This window comes from Sodiomyces alcalophilus (assembly GCF_042370955.1).
Source record: "Sodiomyces alcalophilus JCM 7366 unplaced genomic scaffold ACRALscaffold_4, whole genome shotgun sequence".
Taxonomy (NCBI): Eukaryota; Fungi; Ascomycota; class Sordariomycetes; order Glomerellales; family Plectosphaerellaceae; genus Sodiomyces; species Sodiomyces alcalophilus.
In genome coordinates, this window is record NW_027263535.1 from 1,149,594 (window position 1) to 1,168,413 (window position 18,820).

At 55.4% G+C, this 18,820-nt stretch overlaps 6 protein-coding genes across 6 annotated transcripts; 4 read left to right on the plus strand and 2 right to left on the minus strand.

The window, feature by feature from the left end:
• Window positions 1–396: 396 nt before the first annotated feature.
• Window positions 397–2,189, minus strand: ACRALDRAFT_1064325 (carbohydrate esterase family 9 protein). The gene is made up of 3 exons (XM_071016950.1): window positions 1,702–2,189; window positions 980–1,644; window positions 397–901 (listed from the first exon to the last, which is right to left on the minus strand). Exons 1-3 carry the CDS (start codon window positions 2,080–2,082, stop codon window positions 628–630), a joined length of 1,320 nt encoding a protein of 439 aa, XP_070874663.1. The 5' UTR covers window positions 2,083–2,189; the 3' UTR covers window positions 397–627.
• Window positions 2,190–3,291: 1,102 nt separating this feature from the next.
• ACRALDRAFT_1071128 (glycoside hydrolase family 3 protein) lies at window positions 3,292–6,429 on the plus strand (the record flags this gene model as incomplete). Its single annotated transcript, XM_071017830.1, has 6 exons — window positions 3,292–3,359; window positions 3,444–3,562; window positions 3,639–4,913; window positions 4,969–6,197; window positions 6,269–6,355; window positions 6,415–6,429. 6 exons carry the CDS (start codon window positions 3,292–3,294, stop codon window positions 6,427–6,429), a joined length of 2,793 nt encoding a protein of 930 aa, XP_070874664.1.
• A 1,141-nt stretch (window positions 6,430–7,570) lies between these two features.
• Window positions 7,571–10,196, minus strand: ACRALDRAFT_1043259 (glycoside hydrolase family 31 protein). The gene is made up of 2 exons (XM_071015306.1): window positions 9,923–10,196; window positions 7,571–9,812 (listed from the first exon to the last, which is right to left on the minus strand). The coding sequence occupies exons 1-2, from the start codon at window positions 10,094–10,096 to the stop codon at window positions 7,692–7,694; spliced, it is 2,295 nt and encodes a 764-aa protein (XP_070874665.1). The 5' UTR covers window positions 10,097–10,196; the 3' UTR covers window positions 7,571–7,691.
• Window positions 10,197–11,199: 1,003 nt separating this feature from the next.
• Window positions 11,200–14,895, plus strand: ACRALDRAFT_1043255 (glycoside hydrolase family 3 protein). Its single transcript, XM_071015305.1, has 9 exons — window positions 11,200–12,014; window positions 12,100–12,343; window positions 12,421–12,493; window positions 12,552–12,767; window positions 12,836–12,847; window positions 12,906–12,992; window positions 13,058–13,399; window positions 13,471–14,100; window positions 14,189–14,895. Exons 1-9 carry the CDS (start codon window positions 11,669–11,671, stop codon window positions 14,564–14,566), a joined length of 2,328 nt encoding a protein of 775 aa, XP_070874666.1. The 5' UTR covers window positions 11,200–11,668; the 3' UTR covers window positions 14,567–14,895.
• Window positions 14,896–15,583: 688 nt separating this feature from the next.
• On the plus strand, window positions 15,584–16,009 carry ACRALDRAFT_1057347 (mitochondrial 54S ribosomal protein mL41; the record flags this gene model as incomplete). The annotated part of the gene is made up of 2 exons (XM_071015909.1): window positions 15,584–15,781; window positions 15,890–16,009. 2 exons carry the CDS (start codon window positions 15,584–15,586, stop codon window positions 16,007–16,009), a joined length of 318 nt encoding a protein of 105 aa, XP_070874667.1.
• Window positions 16,010–16,892: 883 nt separating this feature from the next.
• ACRALDRAFT_2105437 (uncharacterized protein) lies at window positions 16,893–18,630 on the plus strand (the record flags this gene model as incomplete). The annotated part of the gene is made up of 3 exons (XM_071023243.1): window positions 16,893–17,201; window positions 17,331–17,798; window positions 17,878–18,630. 3 exons carry the CDS (start codon window positions 16,893–16,895, stop codon window positions 18,628–18,630), a joined length of 1,530 nt encoding a protein of 509 aa, XP_070874668.1.
• Between the last annotated feature and the right edge of the window lie 190 nt (window positions 18,631–18,820).

The following is an 18,820-nucleotide window of genomic DNA, read 5'->3' on the forward strand; positions in this document are numbered from 1 at the left end:
ACCTACTTCGTAGGTAATATACCTAGTTGTAGTGTAGAACGTAGTGAAACAACCAATGCTCCAGGAGTGGACAAGGTCGGCCCAACGAAAGACGCTGAGATAATTAGCGTGGCAGATAATCACATATAGCGCCAAGACAAGCAAGATATCAGATAATGATAAGAGCTGAGACGGCGAGTCTTTTGTGGTATTCGGAATCCTCCCTCTCGCAGGTCAGGTACCCCGCGCTGCACTTTATGTTCCAACCATGAGATGTCGGGTACACAGGTACTGTAACTGTCTGTATCTGCCGTGTAGGTACTTATGACGACAGAGGCCAGTTCATGAATCTACCCATATCATAGGAGCTCGGAACTCCTCTTGCTGTTCTAGAAGTCCGTTACAAAGCTTTTATATAGGCAATCCTCGACGCATGGGCGACCGATCGCGTGTGACAGCACATGTTGTACTCGGTACCTAATGCACGCGTACAGTATATCTTCAGAGATCGGTCACTGTGAACACGTCTCCACTCTTCAACAACTCCAATCTTCCTGCTCAGTGTAATTCGCCAGACCCTCGGTTAAACATCTTTCCAAGGTTATCGATAAGTCTTCTGGTGTACGCTGGATCTATCTTTATCGCCGCTCATGCGCCCATCTCGCGTTGATTACTTAGCCCACGGCAATGGACTCGATTTCCAAACTTCCAGACTTGATCAATCACCAGCTGTGTCACCCCGTCCCTGACTTGCTCCGAAAACACAACGAGATCAGCGTCCGCCCCGGCATGCAGAGATCCCTTGGTCTCCTGGCACCCCAGCATGGCCGCTGGTGTGGCTGTGACGGTGTTGAGTGCCGCGGGAATCGTGCTGCCCGACCATTTCAGAAAGTTGTTTACACACTCGAGAAGACTAATGGAACTATATCGTGTGTCAGCTGACGTAGGCATAAAGCTAAAGTTATTTCACCGGCGACTCGGTAAGATACGGGATGCTAACCTCCCAGCGATGGTGTCCGTTCCCTCAAGAAGAAGGGTTGGACCAACCTTGACGATGTTGCTTGTCGCCCCTCCGTTGGTCCACTGGTATGCCCCATCCGGCAAGCCCATCATGTGCATGGCATCGGTGACGAGAATGAAGCCTTCGGGAAAAGTGCTGAATGCGATATTCACTGTCGTGGGATGCAGATGGATGCCATCGGCAATGACGCCAAAGTATGGCCTCTGTAAATTCTCGGCCGCACCGAGAACACCAAAAATACCAGGATTACGATGGTGAAGAGGTCGCATGGCGTTGAAAAGGTGCGTGATCATGGTGGCGCCGCCGTCGATAGCGACCAGGGCCTCCTCGTACGTGGCCTCGGAATGTCCAATGGAGCAGATGATTCCCCGTTTCCGAAGCTCGGGAATGAGCTTCGACATCTGGCCTCGCTCGGGGGCTACAGTGACCATGGTGATCGGGCCATCGCTTTGCCCGGCGTCCAGATTGGCTTTGCCATAGCACGCTTCAATGTCTTCGAACGTATGGGCCTCCCGAAGCACGTCCTTTGAGTGGATGCCATTTTTCGCGGGATTCAGGAACGGTCCCTCGACATGTGCACCCAAGGACTCGGAGCCATCCTCAGACCGGCGAACGCCACGCGAAGGCCCAAGATATGGCAGCACCTAGGGCTGTTCAGATTCTTATTCTCCTTACTAAGGATTCCAACGGAATAAGCGTACCTTTTGGTACAACTCGGGCGTTTGACTAGTCAGTGTTGGGAGAAACGACGTGACCCCTGTGGCAACCAGTCTTTTTCTCACTTCCAGAAATTCCTTGCCATACTGCGCGGTGTCCTCGAGCAGTGTGGAAAAGCTGAACCCAAAAGCGCCGTTAAGCTGGACATCGATTAAGCCGGGCGAGATGATCCGACCTCCCAAGTCAATCGATTCGTCTGGCAAGGCAAGCTCGTCGAAAAAGGCCGCTTGACTGGAGATGATCTTTCCGGACTGGGAGCTTATCCACAGGTCTTCTTCAACGAGTGCGTCCCCTTTCACCAGACGACAGTTGGTGAATCGGGTGATGCCTGTCCGCGGCCGCATGGGCGATACAGCAATAGGCATTATGGCGATCGCACGGCACTGGTGCCGATAATGCTCAGTCGATACACCAGCTACGTTCGGAAATGGTGGTATGGACAAATGTCCGCTCGATTTCTCGTATTGATTCCATAAACCAGACAAGGAAAGCCCGCTACAATGTATGGGATCATGGCTTCTTCTATCTACTCCCAGTACGAACAGGGTCCGTTCCCGGCGTAAGGGCAACGAAAAGGGCGAGGCGGGACAGCCCTGCTCTGACTGGTCTGGTCACTTGTCGAATCCGAACCTCTAGGCCGACGTCGCGTGAAAGGCGGCGACTGGCCGAATTAGGTCTCAAGTAGCATACGAGGCCTGCTGGTTGCCACCGGTGACGACACCGTCAGCGCGTCTTGGTACGTGTACTAAGTATACTAGCTCTCGTGGTCGCATAGGTAATGGCTGCTCGGCCATGCTGAATAGCGCACTTCGTACAACGTACGCTCGTAGTGGCTCGTGGAACGATAGAATTCGACAAGAAAAAGTCGCTCTAACAATGGTCCATTTGCTAAAGAGCTAGGTGCATTAGCGTTCGCCACCAACTTTCCCGTTGAACATACAACGCAGCTGTTTCCAGGTTAGTTGTTGTGTCGTCCAACACTGACGCATGCCACCTGCCTAGATCCGGCGATGGTCGATGGAGGGTGGCGTCTCAGTACACGTGCAGCCAACAAGCTGTTCGTTTCCACGGCAGTTCCTTGACTATTCGAGACTGCAGGGCAGACGCTTTGGCATACAGAGCGTTGTGTTACCTTCTACGGTGTAATGTGGCCATGTAACGTCGTATGGTAAGAACTCATGTTGCCGTCAAAACTCTAGCTGGATTCTCCAAATCACACCACGTGTGTGAGGTGAGGGTCTTTCACGTGCTTGTCAAGTGACTTTACCAAATACCCCAACTGCCGGCAATTAATAGGGGGACTCTAGGTAATTACTTCGTAGAGGAACCCACGGTCCGTTGAAACAATGGAAGACAGTGCGACTTCTCGGTAGGATCAGCCGAGGATCAGCCACTCACCGGCCTCGCGCCCTCCTTCCCATGTGCCCCATGTGCATATGGCAGCAAGGGCGTTACTAGAACTGTTGCCGTGTTTCTCTGAAGGGCCGCCACCGACCTACGCCGTTGAGACATCCCACCTTGATAGGTACCATGCCCGCTCCTCTGGAACCGGGTCATCTCAGAGGCAGGTAACCATGTCCACCTCAATTTCGAATGAAGCCCAACAAATTGGATTGGATCCGAGATGGGAGGACCTCGATTGGTAAGCTGCAGCCCCATGAGCTGACCGTTGTGTGTTTCCCTGGGCGGCTCACTCACTGACACTATGCTGTTGCTACTGTTTCAGGGCCATTGGCCAGATGCTCATCATGGGATGGGATGGGACGGAGGTAACGCCGCAGATTCGCCATCTCATTGAAGAACACCATCTCGGGTCTGTCATTCTCACCGCGAAGAACCTCAAGTGTTAGTGAACGTCGCCCCTGCGATCTTCCTCGTCTCTTCCCTTCTACTGGTGGATGTGATTATAATGTTACAACAGCTGCCGCCCAGATGGCAAACTTGGTCCAGGAGCTGCAAACTATAGCCCACAATGCGGGCCATCCACAGCCTCTCCTCATCGCCCTCGACCAAGAGAATGGTGGTGTCAACAGCCTATTTGACGAGGAGTATGTCTGTCAGTTCCCAAGCGCCATGGGGATTGCCGCTACTGGTCGCGCGGACCTGGCTTATGAGGTCAACAAAGCCACTGCCACTGCGGTCGGCGCATGCGGAGTGAACATGATGCTGGGCCCCGTCTTAGACGTCCTATCAAATGCCAGGTATCAACCCCTTGGTGTACGCGCCACGGGCGATGATCCCCAAGAGGTCTCCCAGTACGGTATCGCAGCCATTAACGGCATCCGCGACGCCGGACTTGCCTGTTGTGGCAAGCATTTCCCATCCTACGGCAACCTCGACTTCCTGGGTTCCAGTCTGGACATTCCCATCATCACCCAAACCTTGGAGGAGCTGAGTCTCAGCGCTCTCGTCCCCTTCCGTAATGCGATTGCCACCGGGAAGTTGGATGGCATGTTTGTCGGTGGCTGTGCCATCTCGAACCCCTCCATGAACGTGTCGCATGCGTGCCTTTCCGATCAGGTTGTCGACGATCTCCTGAGAAACGACCTGGGGTTCGACGGAGTCGCCATTTCGGAATGCCTCGAAATGCAGGCGCTGAGCCACGACATTGGAGTACAGAACGGAGTGGTCATGGCTGTCGAGGCTGGCTGTGACCTCGTTCTGCTCTGCAGGGCCTTCGAAGTGCAAAAGGAAGCCATCAAAGGTCTCAAGCTGGGAATCGAGAACGGCATTATCACGAGAGACAGGATAAGAACGTCTCTGAATCGCATCATCCACCTAAAGTCAACGTGTACCTCCTGGGCCACCGCCCTCAATCCTCCAGGGATCTCACTCTTGTCGAAACTGCGCCCATCTCATCTAGCCCTGTCCAAGATGGCCTATGACGACTCAATCACCGTCATCAGGGACAACGACCAACTCCTCCCACTTTCGAGGAGCATGCATCAGGACGAGGAACTTCTATTGCTGACACCACTCGTCAAGCCCCTCCCGGCATCTTCCCTCATGAAGACCCTGCTACAAGCCAAAGGCGCCCAAGCTTCTGCACCGAACACCCACGACACGTGGGTTCACCGAGACAGGGGGACCATTATGAGCGGCGAGGGTGTCTTCAGGGAACTAGGAAGGTCTCTTGCACGCGCACGTAACGGCAAGGTTCTTCATACAAGCTATACTGCGAATGGCGTTCGACCAGGTAAACATTCTCTGCTCGAGCCGATGCGTGGCTGAAGCGCTAACGGACTAGACAGTCCATGAGAACCTCATCCATCGAGCCTCCTGCATCATTATCGTGACAGCAGATGCGAATAGGAACTTGTACCAAAGCGGCTTTACAAAGCACGTCGAGATGATGTGCTCAATGTTGAGGGCGAGAGGGCAAAAGAAGTCGGTTATTGTCGTGGCCGTCAGTTCGCCTTACGATTTTGCCATGGACAAGACCATTGGGACCTATATCTGCACCTTCGACTTTACAGAAACGGCGATGCAGTCCTTAGTGCGAGCTCTATGCGGCGACTTCGTCCCCAAAGGAACCCTCCCAGGGACACTGAGAAAGAGTAGGAGAGGGGTGAAGTCCCGCAGGAACTGGATTGTCGAGGAGTATGACCGCGAGCGTGACGCAGACGGGCTCCAAGAGCTCGTCACGGCTGTAGCACGTGCATCTACGGGTGACCTCGGATGCCTGGGCAGGGCGACGCCACTCTCGTTTGAACTATCCAACCCCCGAATCGAGGAAGCCCACTTTGTCGTTCGGAACAGTAGCACGAATGCCCTCTATGGGTTCGCTGCTACCTATGCCATTGATCGGACCGGAGTCCTAGGATCGATCTTCGTGGACCCCTCCAAGCGCAACCATTCCGTCGGCACGTCTCTCCACCGGAGAGCCCTTCGCCATTTGACGAAACGAAATATAAAAAAAGTGCAGTTGGGAATCGCCTTCCCCGGTGTCTTCCTCGGCATTCCCGTCGACGAGGGCCACACCAAGTCCTGGTTCGCCAACAACGGCTGGGACACGCAATTTCCAAAGCGCCTGACGAACCTTGTCATCAACGACCTCTCCACTTGGAGCGTGCCGGAGGGGTTGCTCCAGGGCATACAGCGCGCGAACATCAGTTTCGACCTCATTCACGGGCTTGATAACGCCGATGCGGAGCGCGTCCTCACGCTTGTCGACAAACACGCCAATCCAGAAGTCTCCGAGTTATACAAGACGGCGCTCCAGGAGGTGAAGGCCTGCGGCATAGTCAGGGCGAAGAGCGCTGACGACACACTGCTTGGCACGGTGATTATCTGCAGCCCAGGGAGCCTACTGTCGACTTTCGTACCACCTCTCGTGTCTCGCGAACATGAGGACATTGGTGGGGTTCTGGCGCCGGTTGTGCCTCCCTCGCAGCAATCAGCCCTTATTCTCCAGGGACTTGTAGTGATGGGCGTGAGACGAAACAAGGCGCACAAGTCCACCAAGACTGTGCTGAGCTGGGTATGCTTTCCTCAACGACTATTCTTGCCCATTGTCATAACTCCTGGGCATAAGATACTGACAGATCCCAGGTCCAAGACGGTGCTTATGAACACATTGTTGCGATGGGGTTTGAGATTCTGCAGTCATTCGAAGAGATCACGAACACGCCTGATGCTGTGAGTAGATGATAAGCTGCGGGGTTCTTAAGAACATGTCTGCTAACACACTATTGTAGTGGGCTGACCTCTGAAGGCTGACCTGGGCATTCCTCTGACTTTAGCCGTTCACGTCGATGTATGAGCCATGATATCCCTGTCAGTTATTCCACCTTGGTATCAGCACTACTTTGAAATGATATTTGAACTTGGTACTTCACTGGTGTTATCTGTCTGTTATGAGTGACGTGACGCGAGGTGTCCAAACCACATTGGTTCAATATGAGAAAGTAAGTGTGTTATTTCCTTCCTTCTCTTCCCTTCTCAGCTTTACGTAGCATATCCGACAATCAAGGGAAGACCAGGGGTCATGTGCCGGGTGCCATATAGCCCTGTTGTTCCGTACTAGTCAATCGAGATATACCGGAAAACACCCAGAACATCGGCAGCATGTGGAGACCAGTCTCATGGCTGGCTGGGATAGCTCTTCTCGACAGGATGAACATGCGATGCACCTCAGCTGTGCATGAGCACGCAGACGCAGGATCCACGTGGTATCCTACAATGACAAGCTGACCCCCTGACATATTCCTGGAGTGAGCATCGGTTCGGAGTTTCTGTCGCGGGATTGGACCGGAAGTGCGACTGGGGTCCTAAGTCATGCCATCTCGTCCTTGCCTCGGCCAAGAGAAAGGCACTCGGAACGAGAATTCCCAGGCGAGCGGATGTCGGGTTTCATAGCACTCGATTCGACTCAGATCACGGCCATCCGAACCCCTGCACACTGGCCCAGTGCGATGGTTAGTGCGATGGTTAGTGCTCAGTCGGTAGGAGACGGGGCTATGGCTGGATGACCGGCGCTCTAAGCATATGGAGACTCGTAAGGGGGTCCGCGTGATATTATAAAGAAGGGACTTCAGGGTACATGCGTAGTTCGCCTTCGAGACGTTATACCTACCTCTTCCGACTCTTAACGTGATGGTCAACCTACTTCTTGGCAGGGAGTGGTGTGCACCAAGGACCAACGTCTAGCCGATGTCTCCACAATCGGGTTTGAAGAGATATGAGTGGCCGGGAAGCGTCGCCCAAATTCCCAACAGCACTAGCGGGTGAATTGATGCTAACTGCGGGGTGGCTTGAAGATCCCTGAACCTCGAAATTGGAGAGGGCGGTGCGGGGCATGCGGGGCCAAAGGTTCACAGCGAGGTCATTTGAGAGAATGGCAGCAGGAGCAGTCAAAATAATAGATGCGATGCGTCTTGAGATGAATTGACCTGGGAAAAGTTGGCCAAAAAAAAAAACGTCTACCGTGTAATGACTCTAATATGCGTAAATGTGTCATGAATGCCGTCCGCCTCTACAGCTCCTTGACAGTGAAGGTACCCTTGAGCAGCGACACATCCTTGAGCTTCCCGTCACTGCCCACTTCCAGAACTCCCACCTCGTTGCCCTCTGTATCAACGAGCGAAGCCTTTGCGCCCTCCCGGACCTGGTATAACCGGACCTCGACATCCTCGGTGTAATCATAAACGGCGCCAACGACCTTGTCGCTGCCCAGAACCAGCACAGTGTTTTCCCTGACGTAGAGAGGCAGAGTGCCGAACCCGTGCTTCTCCGTGAACCAGCCGGGGCCGTCGCGGACCTCGCCGGTAAAGTATGAGGTCCACTTGCCCTTGGGAAGGTAGAACTCGACCTCGCCCGACTCCTCGAATACGGGCGCCGCGAGGAGGTTGGGGCCCACCATGAATTGCCTGTCCAGGAACCACGACGTCGGATCCTCGGGGAACTCGAGGAGCACTGCCCTGAGAGACAACGGCAGGCCCTGTTCTACCGACTTCTGGGCCTCGGCGAACAAGTACGGCATGAGCCGCGACTTGAGGGCGGTCCACTTGGCAAGCGTCCGGGAGCAGCCCTCTTCGGACTGGTCGTCGTCGTCCATGACCCAGGGCACGCGGTAGGAACTGCTCCCGTGGAGCCGGCTGTGGCTGCAGAGGAGGCCCATGGCCACCCAGCGCTTGTAGATCCAGGGCGGGGGGTATCCCTCGAAGCCGCCAATGTCGCAGCTCCAGAAGGAGAAGCCGCTCAGGCCCAAGCCCAGACCGCCGCGGACCGACTCGGCCATGGCCTCGGGTGTGGACTCGCAATCGCCGCCCCACTGCAGTGGGAAGCGCTGCGCACCGGCGCAGGCGGTCCTGGCGTAGAGGACGGCCTCGTTCTTGCCGTACCGTGCCTGCAGGGCCTCGTAGACGATCTTGTTGTAGATGAAGGCGTAGTAGTTGTGCATTTTGGCGGGATCCACCGTCTTGTCGTGCCACTCGACGTCCAGGGTCGGAATGCGCTCGCCAAAGTCCGTCTTGATGGAGTCGACGCCCTGGTCGAAGAGCTTGTTGAGGTTCTCGACGTACCAGGTGACGGCGTCCGGGTTGGTGAAATCCACCAGGCCCATGCCGGCCTGCCACAAGTCCCACTGCCAAATGTCGCCGTTCTTTCGCTTGAGAAGATAGCCCTTCTCGGCGGCCTCGGCAAAGGCGGCTCCGCGCTGTGCAATGTACGGGTTGATCCAGACGCAGACCTTCTTGCACAGACCCGACTCCTTGAGCTTGGCGATCTGGCCCTTGGGATCCGGGAACCTCTCATCGTCGAAGACGAAGCTGGTCCATGTGAAAGCCTTCATCCAGAAGCAATCGTAATGGAAGACCTCGACGGGCGAGCCGCGGGCTTTCATGCCCTCCAGGAAGGACTGGACCGTCTCCTGATCATAGTCGGTGGTGAAACTGGTGGTCAGCCAGAGGCCATAGCTCCAGCTGGGAACGCTGCCGGGTTTCCCCGTCAAGATGGAATACCTCTGGAGAACCTCCTTTGGGGAAGGACCGTAGATGATATACCACTTGAGCCGCTGACCCTCGACCGCTGTTTGGACCCGTGTGCACCTCTCGCTGCCGACTTCCAGCTCGACCTTGGCCGGGGTGTCGATGAAGATGCCGTAGCCCTTGTTGCTGAGCCAGAAGGAGACGTTCTTGTAGGCCTGATCGCTGGAGGTGCCACCGTCGGCGTTCCAGAGTGTGATGGACTGGCCGACTTTGTTGAAGGCACCAAACCTCTCGCCGAGACCGTGGACAGTCTCGCCGACGGCAAGGTTTGTCTGGGTGAACATGTAGTGTTTGAAGTTTCGCATGTCGCCGGTCTGCATCGCGGAACTTGGCGCAGGGTTGTAGGCCAGGCCGACGCTTCGGGTCTGCAGGGAGGTGAGACGCTTTGCGCCGTCGGCGCTGTGGAAGCGGATCTCGAAAGTGTTGGGGTCGACGGTTGCGGCCACGGAACCCGAAGTGAGGGTCGTGCCCTTGTCGCCCTTGGTGATGCTGGTCTGGACGTCTGGCCGACCATCGGGGAAGAGCTCAAAGTGAGGGCCCTTGTTCAGAGCACCGGCCCAATGCGTGGCCTCGACCGAGATGATTCCGTCTGCCTCGGCGTTGATGTCCTGCATGGCATTATCTCATAAGCAATGTGCCCCCCCTTTTCTCCTCCTGGCGACCAGGCAGGGACGAACAAGATGATGCCAGTACGCAACGTAGAGAAAGCAGGACGTACCAGGGTGACAGCGCTGGTATTCAAAGTGTCACCGCGCCCGCGAATCTTCTTGGTTGGGCAGAGCAGGCTGAGTCCTTTACCGTCGGCGCGCGGGGTTGTTTCGTAGACTTCCTCGGCATACTCAACCCCCATGTCCTCTGCGGGAAGCCACATTCCATCTCTGAAGTGAACCATGACGGGCAATTTGTCGAGAATTGAATATCAGACACTGCCCACACGAGATGGAGGAGCACAAAAGACTGGCCAAAAGGCGTCCGATATTAGGAAGAAGGTCACAACGTGGCAGCACATTTCAAATGAGCGAATCCGGACTCTCTTGTAAGTCGGAAACGAAAGACGGGCAGTGGGACAAAGTGGCCGGTGTTTGATGCACTGGAAGGAGGCGATGGGGAAATCCCAGCGGATGCAGCGCCCACGATAAGTCTCTCCATGACCGGCGAATGGGGATGGATCAATCCCGCCAGTGCATATCCGCTTTGCCCGCTTCACCTGATGAGCAAGTCATTGTTGGACGAGGCTTCACCAAGTACGTATCATGTGAGGAATTGGAATCCCCATTCGATTGGTATAGCCCGCAGTCAACGGCCCGCTATGGCCAACGGTGAGAAAGAAGCTAGGAAACGGGTCATGGAACGGCGGACGCCACTGGAGAAACGGCCAAGGGCGGCAGCGAAACAAAGCCGCCTGGCGTCCCCGCTCTGGGCATTCTATTTCCAGATCCGACCCGGACGTAGACCGTATGTTGATTGGTGCAGGGACGTATAGTGTACTACACTATGGACTTGAGATTCCTTTGATTATTTGATTATTATCATTTTCATGGAAAGAAAAGAGTCGGGCATAGCATTTTCAGGGCGGCTCAGAAGTGTGAATGAAAAAAATTCGGCAAGCAAAACAAGGTCACGGAGATTTTGTAAATTGTGGTGATTAGGGTAGGTTTTTAGAGTCTGTCGCTTCTCGGAGCGTCGGATCAGCTTCTGCCGTTCTTTATCTGATTGGTGGATGTCTGTAGAACATGCCAGGGTCAAGGGGGTTCATTCCATTCTTACTTAAGCTAGCGTCTCTGTTCAGTCCAGGTACCTCCAGGTACTACAGGTACAAGCCCAGCCCGATGACGGCAACTTCTTCAAGAACCCCCCACAGCACCTGCATGTCTCCTCCGTCTCCTCGAATTTCACCCATGTCATCCGGGACGACTCCCACCGAAACCGCGTTTGCCGAATTCATCCATCTACCCCGATTTCCGCTTTTCAACTTGGATTCAAGATATCGTTACACAATTCCCCTGCTTATTTTGTTAAATTGCCGTACTGTCCTGTCAATCCAGGGGCCGGGGCCGGTGTATCCAATGGAAGACACTCAACGCCGCTTTTCATCTGTCCCCAAGCGACCATCGGCGGAAATCTTGCCATCGCGATGGCCTTTACCCCAGGCTCGCCATGAGAGCGGTGCGGAGTAGCTCCGTAGCTTCACATGGGATGGGTGGCGTTCCCCATACTTGCCGGAGTGAAATCATTCTCCTTCATTCGTACACTTACGTCTTGTCTTGCATGGCACGCTTGAGATGCTGGTCCTGGTCCTGGTTCGACTTGGTGGGAGGCCACCTCGGCTATATAAGTATGCAGCCAGTCCCAGTTGACCGTGCGAACCCGCCTTTGCTCCACAGACTCGTTGGGGTTTCAGCAGTCCTCCATCAGTGCCCATCGCGGAGATCCCAGAAAGTGTGAATCGGCGACCTTCGGCACCATGAAGTTCTCCTTCGCTGTCTGTGCCTCGCTCCTCGCGGCCACCGCAAAGGCTGCCGGCAACGCGAGCTGTGTCCCGGTCTACAAGAATCCCGATGCCGCCATAGACGACCGCGTGGCCGACTTGCTCAAGCGCATGACAATCGAGGAAAAGACGGCCCAATTGCTCCAGGGCGACATTCGCGACTTCCTGGACATTGACGATGGCACCTACAACGAGACCGCCATGGCTTGGCTCGCCGAGACCCGGGCCAATTCCGTCTGGACCGGCCTCTACATGACCAAATCCATGGTCAGCCGCGGCGCCAGGCTCGCCCAGGACTACCTCGTCAACAAGACCCGTCTGGGTAAGAAGCGCTTCCTCTTAAAACGACGTGTTGGAAATCCACAGACGTGTGGCGAGATGATAAAACTAAAACGTTTGGCTTGTAGGTATTCCTGCCTTCATCCAGAGTGAGGGTATCCATGGTTTCCTCGCCCTCAATGCCACCATTTTCAACTCGCCCATTGCCCATGGCTGCTCCTTCAACCCCGACCTGGTCGAGAAGATGGCTCATGTCATTGCCGTCGAGTCCCGTGCTTTGGGTGTCAACCAGATCTTTGCCCCTGTCGTGGATCTAGCGCGTGAATTGCGATTTGGACGAGTCGAGGAGTGCTACACCGAGGACCCTTATCTGTATGTGGACGATGGAAACTGTTCTGGGGCTATCAATGGTGGTCTGGGACAGGGACAGGCTAACACAATACCGGTAGGGCTGGAGAACTGGGTTATGCGTACGTCAAGGGCCTGCAGAGCGAGAAAGTTTGCGCCATGGTCAAGCACTACGTGAGTGTTCCCCCCGGCTGAGATATAACGACTATGATAGGGACTAACCAGCTCCCAGGCCGCCTTTGCTAGCCCCGAGCAGGGCGTCAACACTGCCCCTGTTCACGGTGGCGAGCGAATGCTTCGCACCACCTACCTGCCGCCCTTCAAGCGCGCCATCGTCGATGCTGATGCGTGGAGCGTCATGTCTTCGTATAACTCTTATGACGGCATTCCTGTTGTCGCCGACCACCATATGCAGGAGGAAATCCTGCGCGGCGAGTGGGGTTATGAGGTGAGGACTCTAAGTTCCCAAAACCATACTTTGTTGAATAATGGCTAACTTTTCCCGCTCTGTCATAGTACTACATCATCGTATGCACTACGCTTCTGGATCTGAATATCGGTTCGTTAGCTAATTGTGCCACTTTAGTCTGATGCTGGCGGCCCCGCCCGTCTTGCCACCGACTTTGGCGTCTGCGCTCTAGAGCCATTCGATCACGAGTGTGTCACCACCATGGTAGGTTCAGAGGATTTCAGACACCTTTACCTGAGTGGCAGGCGGCTGACCGGATTCATGTGCAGACCCTCCCGGCCGGAAACGACGTCGAAATGGGTGGTGGCCGGTATAGCTTCGAGAAGATCCCCGAGCTGGTTGAGGGTGGCAAAATTGACCCCAAGGTCGTTGACACGGCCGTCGCCCGTGTTCTCCGTGCCAAGTTCGCCGCTGGTCTCTTCGAGAACCCCTACACTGCCGTACCAGAGGACGAGTTTTGGGATCACATCAACACTGATGAGCACAGGGCCCTGGCGCGAGAGATTGACGAGGAGAGCATCGTTCTTCTCGAGAACCACGAGAACGTCTTGCCGCTCTCCAAGAAGGCCCACGTTGCTGTCATTGGACCCATGGCCCACGGCTATGTCAACGTACGTCCCTCAGCTTTCTTCGCCCTTCCAAGTGATATGCTTTCTCGTCTAATCACTCTTATTCTGGACAGTATGGTGACTATGTCATCCACACCGCAATGGAGCGCGGCGTTACCCCGTATGAGGGTATTCGGGATGCTAGCGAGGGCACCGTTACTTTTGCCCAGGGCGGCGAGCGCTGGTCCAACGACGAAGATGGCTTCCCCGAAGCCATCGCCGCTGCCGAGGCTGCTGACGTTGCGGTTGTCGTCGTCGGTACATGGTCTCGCGACCAGAACGAGCTGTGGGCGGGCCTCAACGCCACGACGGGCGAGCACATTGACGCGCACGACCTCAAGCTCGTGGGAATGATGCCCCGCCTGGTGAAGGCCATTATCGAGACGGGCACGCCGACTGTCGTCGTCTACAGCTCGGGGAAGCCCATCACGGAGCCCTGGATCTCCGAGGAAGCCGCTGCTCTGGTGCAGATGTTCTACCAGGGCGAGGAGGGAGGCCACGCCCTCGCCAGCATCCTCTTCGGCGACGTGAATCCGTCGGGCAAGCTTTCCGTTGCCTTCCCGTGGGATATCGGCACCGCTCCCGCTTACTACGACCACCTCAAGTCGGCTCGGCGATGGCCCAACCCGGGTCGCATCCACCCGAATGGCACCCTCGAGTTTGGTAACAACTACGTCTTCAACAGCCCCCTGCCGATGTACGAGGTATGTCAAACAATTTACCATGGCCCGGCCCTCGATTTCGTGTCTCCATTACTTACTAGTGTCGTGCTGACTTGCTCTTCTCCCACAGTTCGGCTACGGCTTGTCGTACAGCAGCTTCAAATACTCCGACCTGACCGTGTCGTCCAGTACCCCCTCCGCGTCGGAGGTCATCACGGTTTCGGTGGACGTTGAGAACACCTCGGATGTCGACGGCAAGGAGGTTGTTCAAGTATACATCGAGGACGTGATTGCGTCGGTTGACGTCCCGAACATCAAACTGATGGGGTTCAAGAAGGTGCTCGTCCCCGCCGGCGAGACCGTCACGGTTGACATTGAGCTTGACGTGTCCAAGTGGGGTCTGTGGGACAGGAAGATGCAGTACGTGGTCGAGCCCGGTGAGTTCCGGATCTTGGTTGGGAGCTCGAGCGCCGATATTCGTGCCGACGCCACTGTCACTGTCGCTTAAAGCAGTAAGCAGTTTTGGAGGGCGACGATGGGAGACGCAAAAGGTGGAAGGGTCAGACTGTCGCTCGATGTTGTGTGTAATATCTGAATAGACATGCCCTAATCAGCGGAGAGGATGTTGGGCGCATTCTGCTCACATTGGCTTTGAATTGCGGCTTTAGAGTCGCCCTACAATTCGCTGTGGATAGCCCAATGAGGTTGATGGCATTCTCCTCATGGCCTACCATACCTACACTTGACTTTACTCTTGTACATCTTAGGCATCAGGAGCCGCCTGGCACCAAATCCTGTGAATGTCTGGATTATAAGGAGCTTGATGCAATGATGCTGTTCGTCTTGTTTAAGAACTAGATATAGGCCGAGTCCTCTGCAATCCAGCGCCATCATTATCCATTTGTAGGCCTGCCTACATATTCAGACTGTGTCCCCCTGGGGCACACTTCGAAGGGAACCGCCCAGCGGAGCGAGTGCTTAAACAGCTTATATACTTCAAAGGCAAATACTTCCGGAGATAACTAGCGAGTAATTATCACGGAACAGGTTGTTTCGGCTTCTATAGAGCTCTTCGATTCATATTCTCCGGGAGCCATTAATTACATTGATCTTTACCTCCGGCGGTCGCTTTCCCCGGGGCCCGGACCTCGTTCCGGAATACGGAAGTACCGTGCTGTAAACGTCACATTTTCGCCGACCAATCAGGGAGAGTTACATATCCAGGTACCTAGGTACCTAGTAAGGTGGTATGTGCACGGGCCATAACGCTAGCACGTGACGGAGAAGTTGGAGGAAACAGAACTGGCACGACACAAATTCCATCACGGTCCAATCCAAACGATCATTGAACTCAGACAATACGACCAAACGGGAAGCGATCCTCACCGCCGACAAGACGAGACGACGAGGAACACGAAAAGACGAAGATATATTGAGAGACCAGTCCTCGACAGCTTCAGCGCGACGACGGGTTCGCTCGCCATCCTCAGCCACTCCACGCCAGACAGTTTCCCCCGCTGCCATCATGCAGCCGTCTCCAGTTCTTCGCGTCCTCAACTACAGGCACATTCGCTTGAATACAAAGGATGTCAACAAGGGCTTCTACAAGGGCAACCGGACGGGTGCCATGGGAAGGCACACGCGCTTCGGTGGCTATCAGATTGAGTGGAACAGGGTGCGGACCTACGTCGTCCCTGAGAGGTTGAGGGATCCCGATTTCAAGGTGCGTTGGGATTTCTCAAGGTCGCTGGAGGAAGAGAAGTCATGGCTCAGGCAGGACAAATGTGAATGGAAGTTCCTTGAAAGCTAACTGGAGACGTTTTACTTGCAGCTTACCCCCTTCGTCGGCAAGACGATTCACCCCGAACGTACCCGGTACGACACCAAGGAAGGACCCAAGGACCCTGCGGTGTATCTCGAGACATGGAAGATGCAGAATGGGAGGTACTAGAGGAGCACGAGGGGCGCAGCAGAATGCGATGGCATTCGTTTACCAGATGGGAATGATAACGGAAGCTGCCCATGGTCGCGTCGCGACGAAGCTGCTGTCATTGCCGGCAAAGAGCACCAGATCCAAGGCCGTGTCAGCTTGATGGTCGATGTTGACCATTTGTAGCAGCGGCGGTTGGTTGGGAATCGTGTTAAGATGAAGACGAATTGTATATACCCCCCCTTCCGCGAGGCAACTGTATTCTTATCATGTATACTATAACAACTACAACAGATGGGTCCAATGTCAAAAGTTCAACTTTGACGGTTCATATGATTCGTTCGTCTGGTTAATCTTTTCGTCCCGGGATTTTTGTATTATCTTCATCGATCATCGATAGTAGACGAGTTGATATGAAAACGCGAAATGTCCGTCTTCGGCCCTTTTTACCCGGACGACTGAAGGAATTCGCTACCGGATTCATTAGCGAGACGAAAGGTCCTTTTGCCGCTGCAGCTATACCCACTGTACACCACTGTACACCACTACCACTGTACATGTCCGTTGGGACGAGGTTGCATTTAGCGCTTGAAACGGCGAAACCGGGAAATTGAACCACGAATTGCGAGGGATCAACCTGCCATGTTTTCCCCTTTATCCACCTGTCTTCCATGCTGCATTTCAACAATGTATTTGAGGCGATCCATTCCTGTTCTCATCGTTTTTATAATGTATCAACCTCTCTGAATGCCGTGCCGGCTTGAGGTTTGGTTTTTGGTCCTGTTTTCCTACAAGTGCGAACTACAAAGTACACAGGTACTTCTATTAGTGGTTCGCTGCCCGATCGGGTCACCTCGGCTAGGCTCGGTGTGTGAATGCTGCGAGGTCAAAGCCGCCGTACGCAATGTTCTCTGCCAACGACAAACATGGTGGCGCAATAGATACAGCGAGTCCCCTGGACGAGCGCAAAGATAACGACCAAGTCGAAACGGAAACCGCGGCGAAAACGCCTACTTCCGCGCCTCAAGGCGCCAATACCGGGGACGATGGACAACCCACTAGTTCCAAATCGCGACGGCCCGAGACCGAGGGACAAGGGGACGACAACAGCGTCACGGAAGACCAGGCGACACCAATCCAATATAGGACATATAAGCGTCGCTGGTTTGGTCTTGCGCAATTGACTCTGTTGAATATCATTGTCAGCTGGGGTGTAAGTGCTCTTGTTCTTTGCCTAACTGACTTCTGAGTTGAGCCCCCTCGTCGCAAACCCCCAAACCATCTTCAGCATCCGCATCCTCATCCCGACCATTCCGTGCGAAGTAACTGAACACCTCTCCAGTGGCTCACCTTTGCGCCGGTCGCCTCCACCGCCGCATCTTACTACAATGTCCACGAAACCTCCATCAACTGGCTCTCGACCGCGTTCCTCTTCTCCTTCGTCGTCGCCTCGCCCGTCGTCCTCCACGTCCTCCACCGCGGCCCCAAACCCGCCATTGTCGCCAGCGCCGCCCTCCTCCTCGTCGGAAACTGGATCCGCTTCGCCGGTTCCTACTCCGCGTCTCCCTCCGGCGGCCACTTTGCCGCCGTCATGGTCGGCCAGATCCTCATCGGCCTGGCGCAGCCCTTCGTCCTGGCCGCTCCCACACGATACTCCGACCTCTGGTTCACCGACCGCGGTCGCGTCGCCGCCACGGCACTCGCCAGTCTCGCCAATCCCTTCGGCGCCGCCCTCGGCCAGCTCATCGTGCCCCTCTGGGTCGAGCGACCCAGTCAAATGTCCCGTGGCGTTCTCTACGTCTCCATCATTGTGCGTTTCATCTTCCCCCCTCTCTCTCTCCCCCCGTTCCCTTTTGTTTCGTCCAGTCGCTGACAGGGGTCAATAAAAGTCCACCGTCATCTCCCTTCCCGCCTTATTCATCCCCGCCGCCCCCCCTACGCCCGTCGCCCCGTCCTCCACGACTTTGAAGACGCCCCTCCTCCCCTCACTCCGCCAAGCCGCCCGCTCACTCGAAGTCTACCTCATCCTCATCCCCTTCGCCGTCTACGTAGGCCTCTTCAACTCGTGCTCCTCCCTCCTGAACCAGATGCTCACCCCGCACGGCCTCGACGACGAGGAAGCCGGCCTGGCCGGCGCCGTCCTCATCCTGGCCGGCCTCGTCGCCGCCGCCCTCACCTCCCCCGTCCTCGACCGCACCAAGGCCTTCGTCACCGCCATCCGCGTCGCCGTGCCGCTCATCGCCCTCTGCTACCTCGTCTTCCTCTGGATGCCCCAGACAGGTGGCGTGCCCGGTCCTTACGCCGTGCTCGCCGTCCTGGGCGCCGCCAGCTTTAGCCTCGTCCCCGTCGCCCTCGAGTTCCTCGTCGAGCTGAGCCACCCCGTCGGGCCCGAGATTACCAGCGTCGTCGCCTGGTCCGGCGGCCAGCTGCTGGGCGGCTGCTTCGTCGTCATCTCGGATGCGTTGCGCGCGGGCGAGGACGCGAGCCCGCCGCGCCATATGCGCGACGCTCTTATCTTCCAGGCCGTCCTGGCCATGGTTGTAATGCCGTTGCCATTGTGTCTTGGCTTGTTCGGGCGCTCCGACAAGGTGAGCCTGAAGAGAATTCGCTCTGAAGAAGCAGGGATGCAACGACCAGCATAGGATATGAATATGATATAATGTGGTTTGATATCGTGCATAGAAAAAATTAATGGGAATACTGGTACATAAATTGTCATATTATTAGATATTATTTATACAGTCGTCTTCCTCTTCCGGGCATATTACCCCCCTCTGTCGGAAAGCCGAAATTGCACTGTTTCCCTTGCCGCAGGTTTGGCCAAAAAGCCCA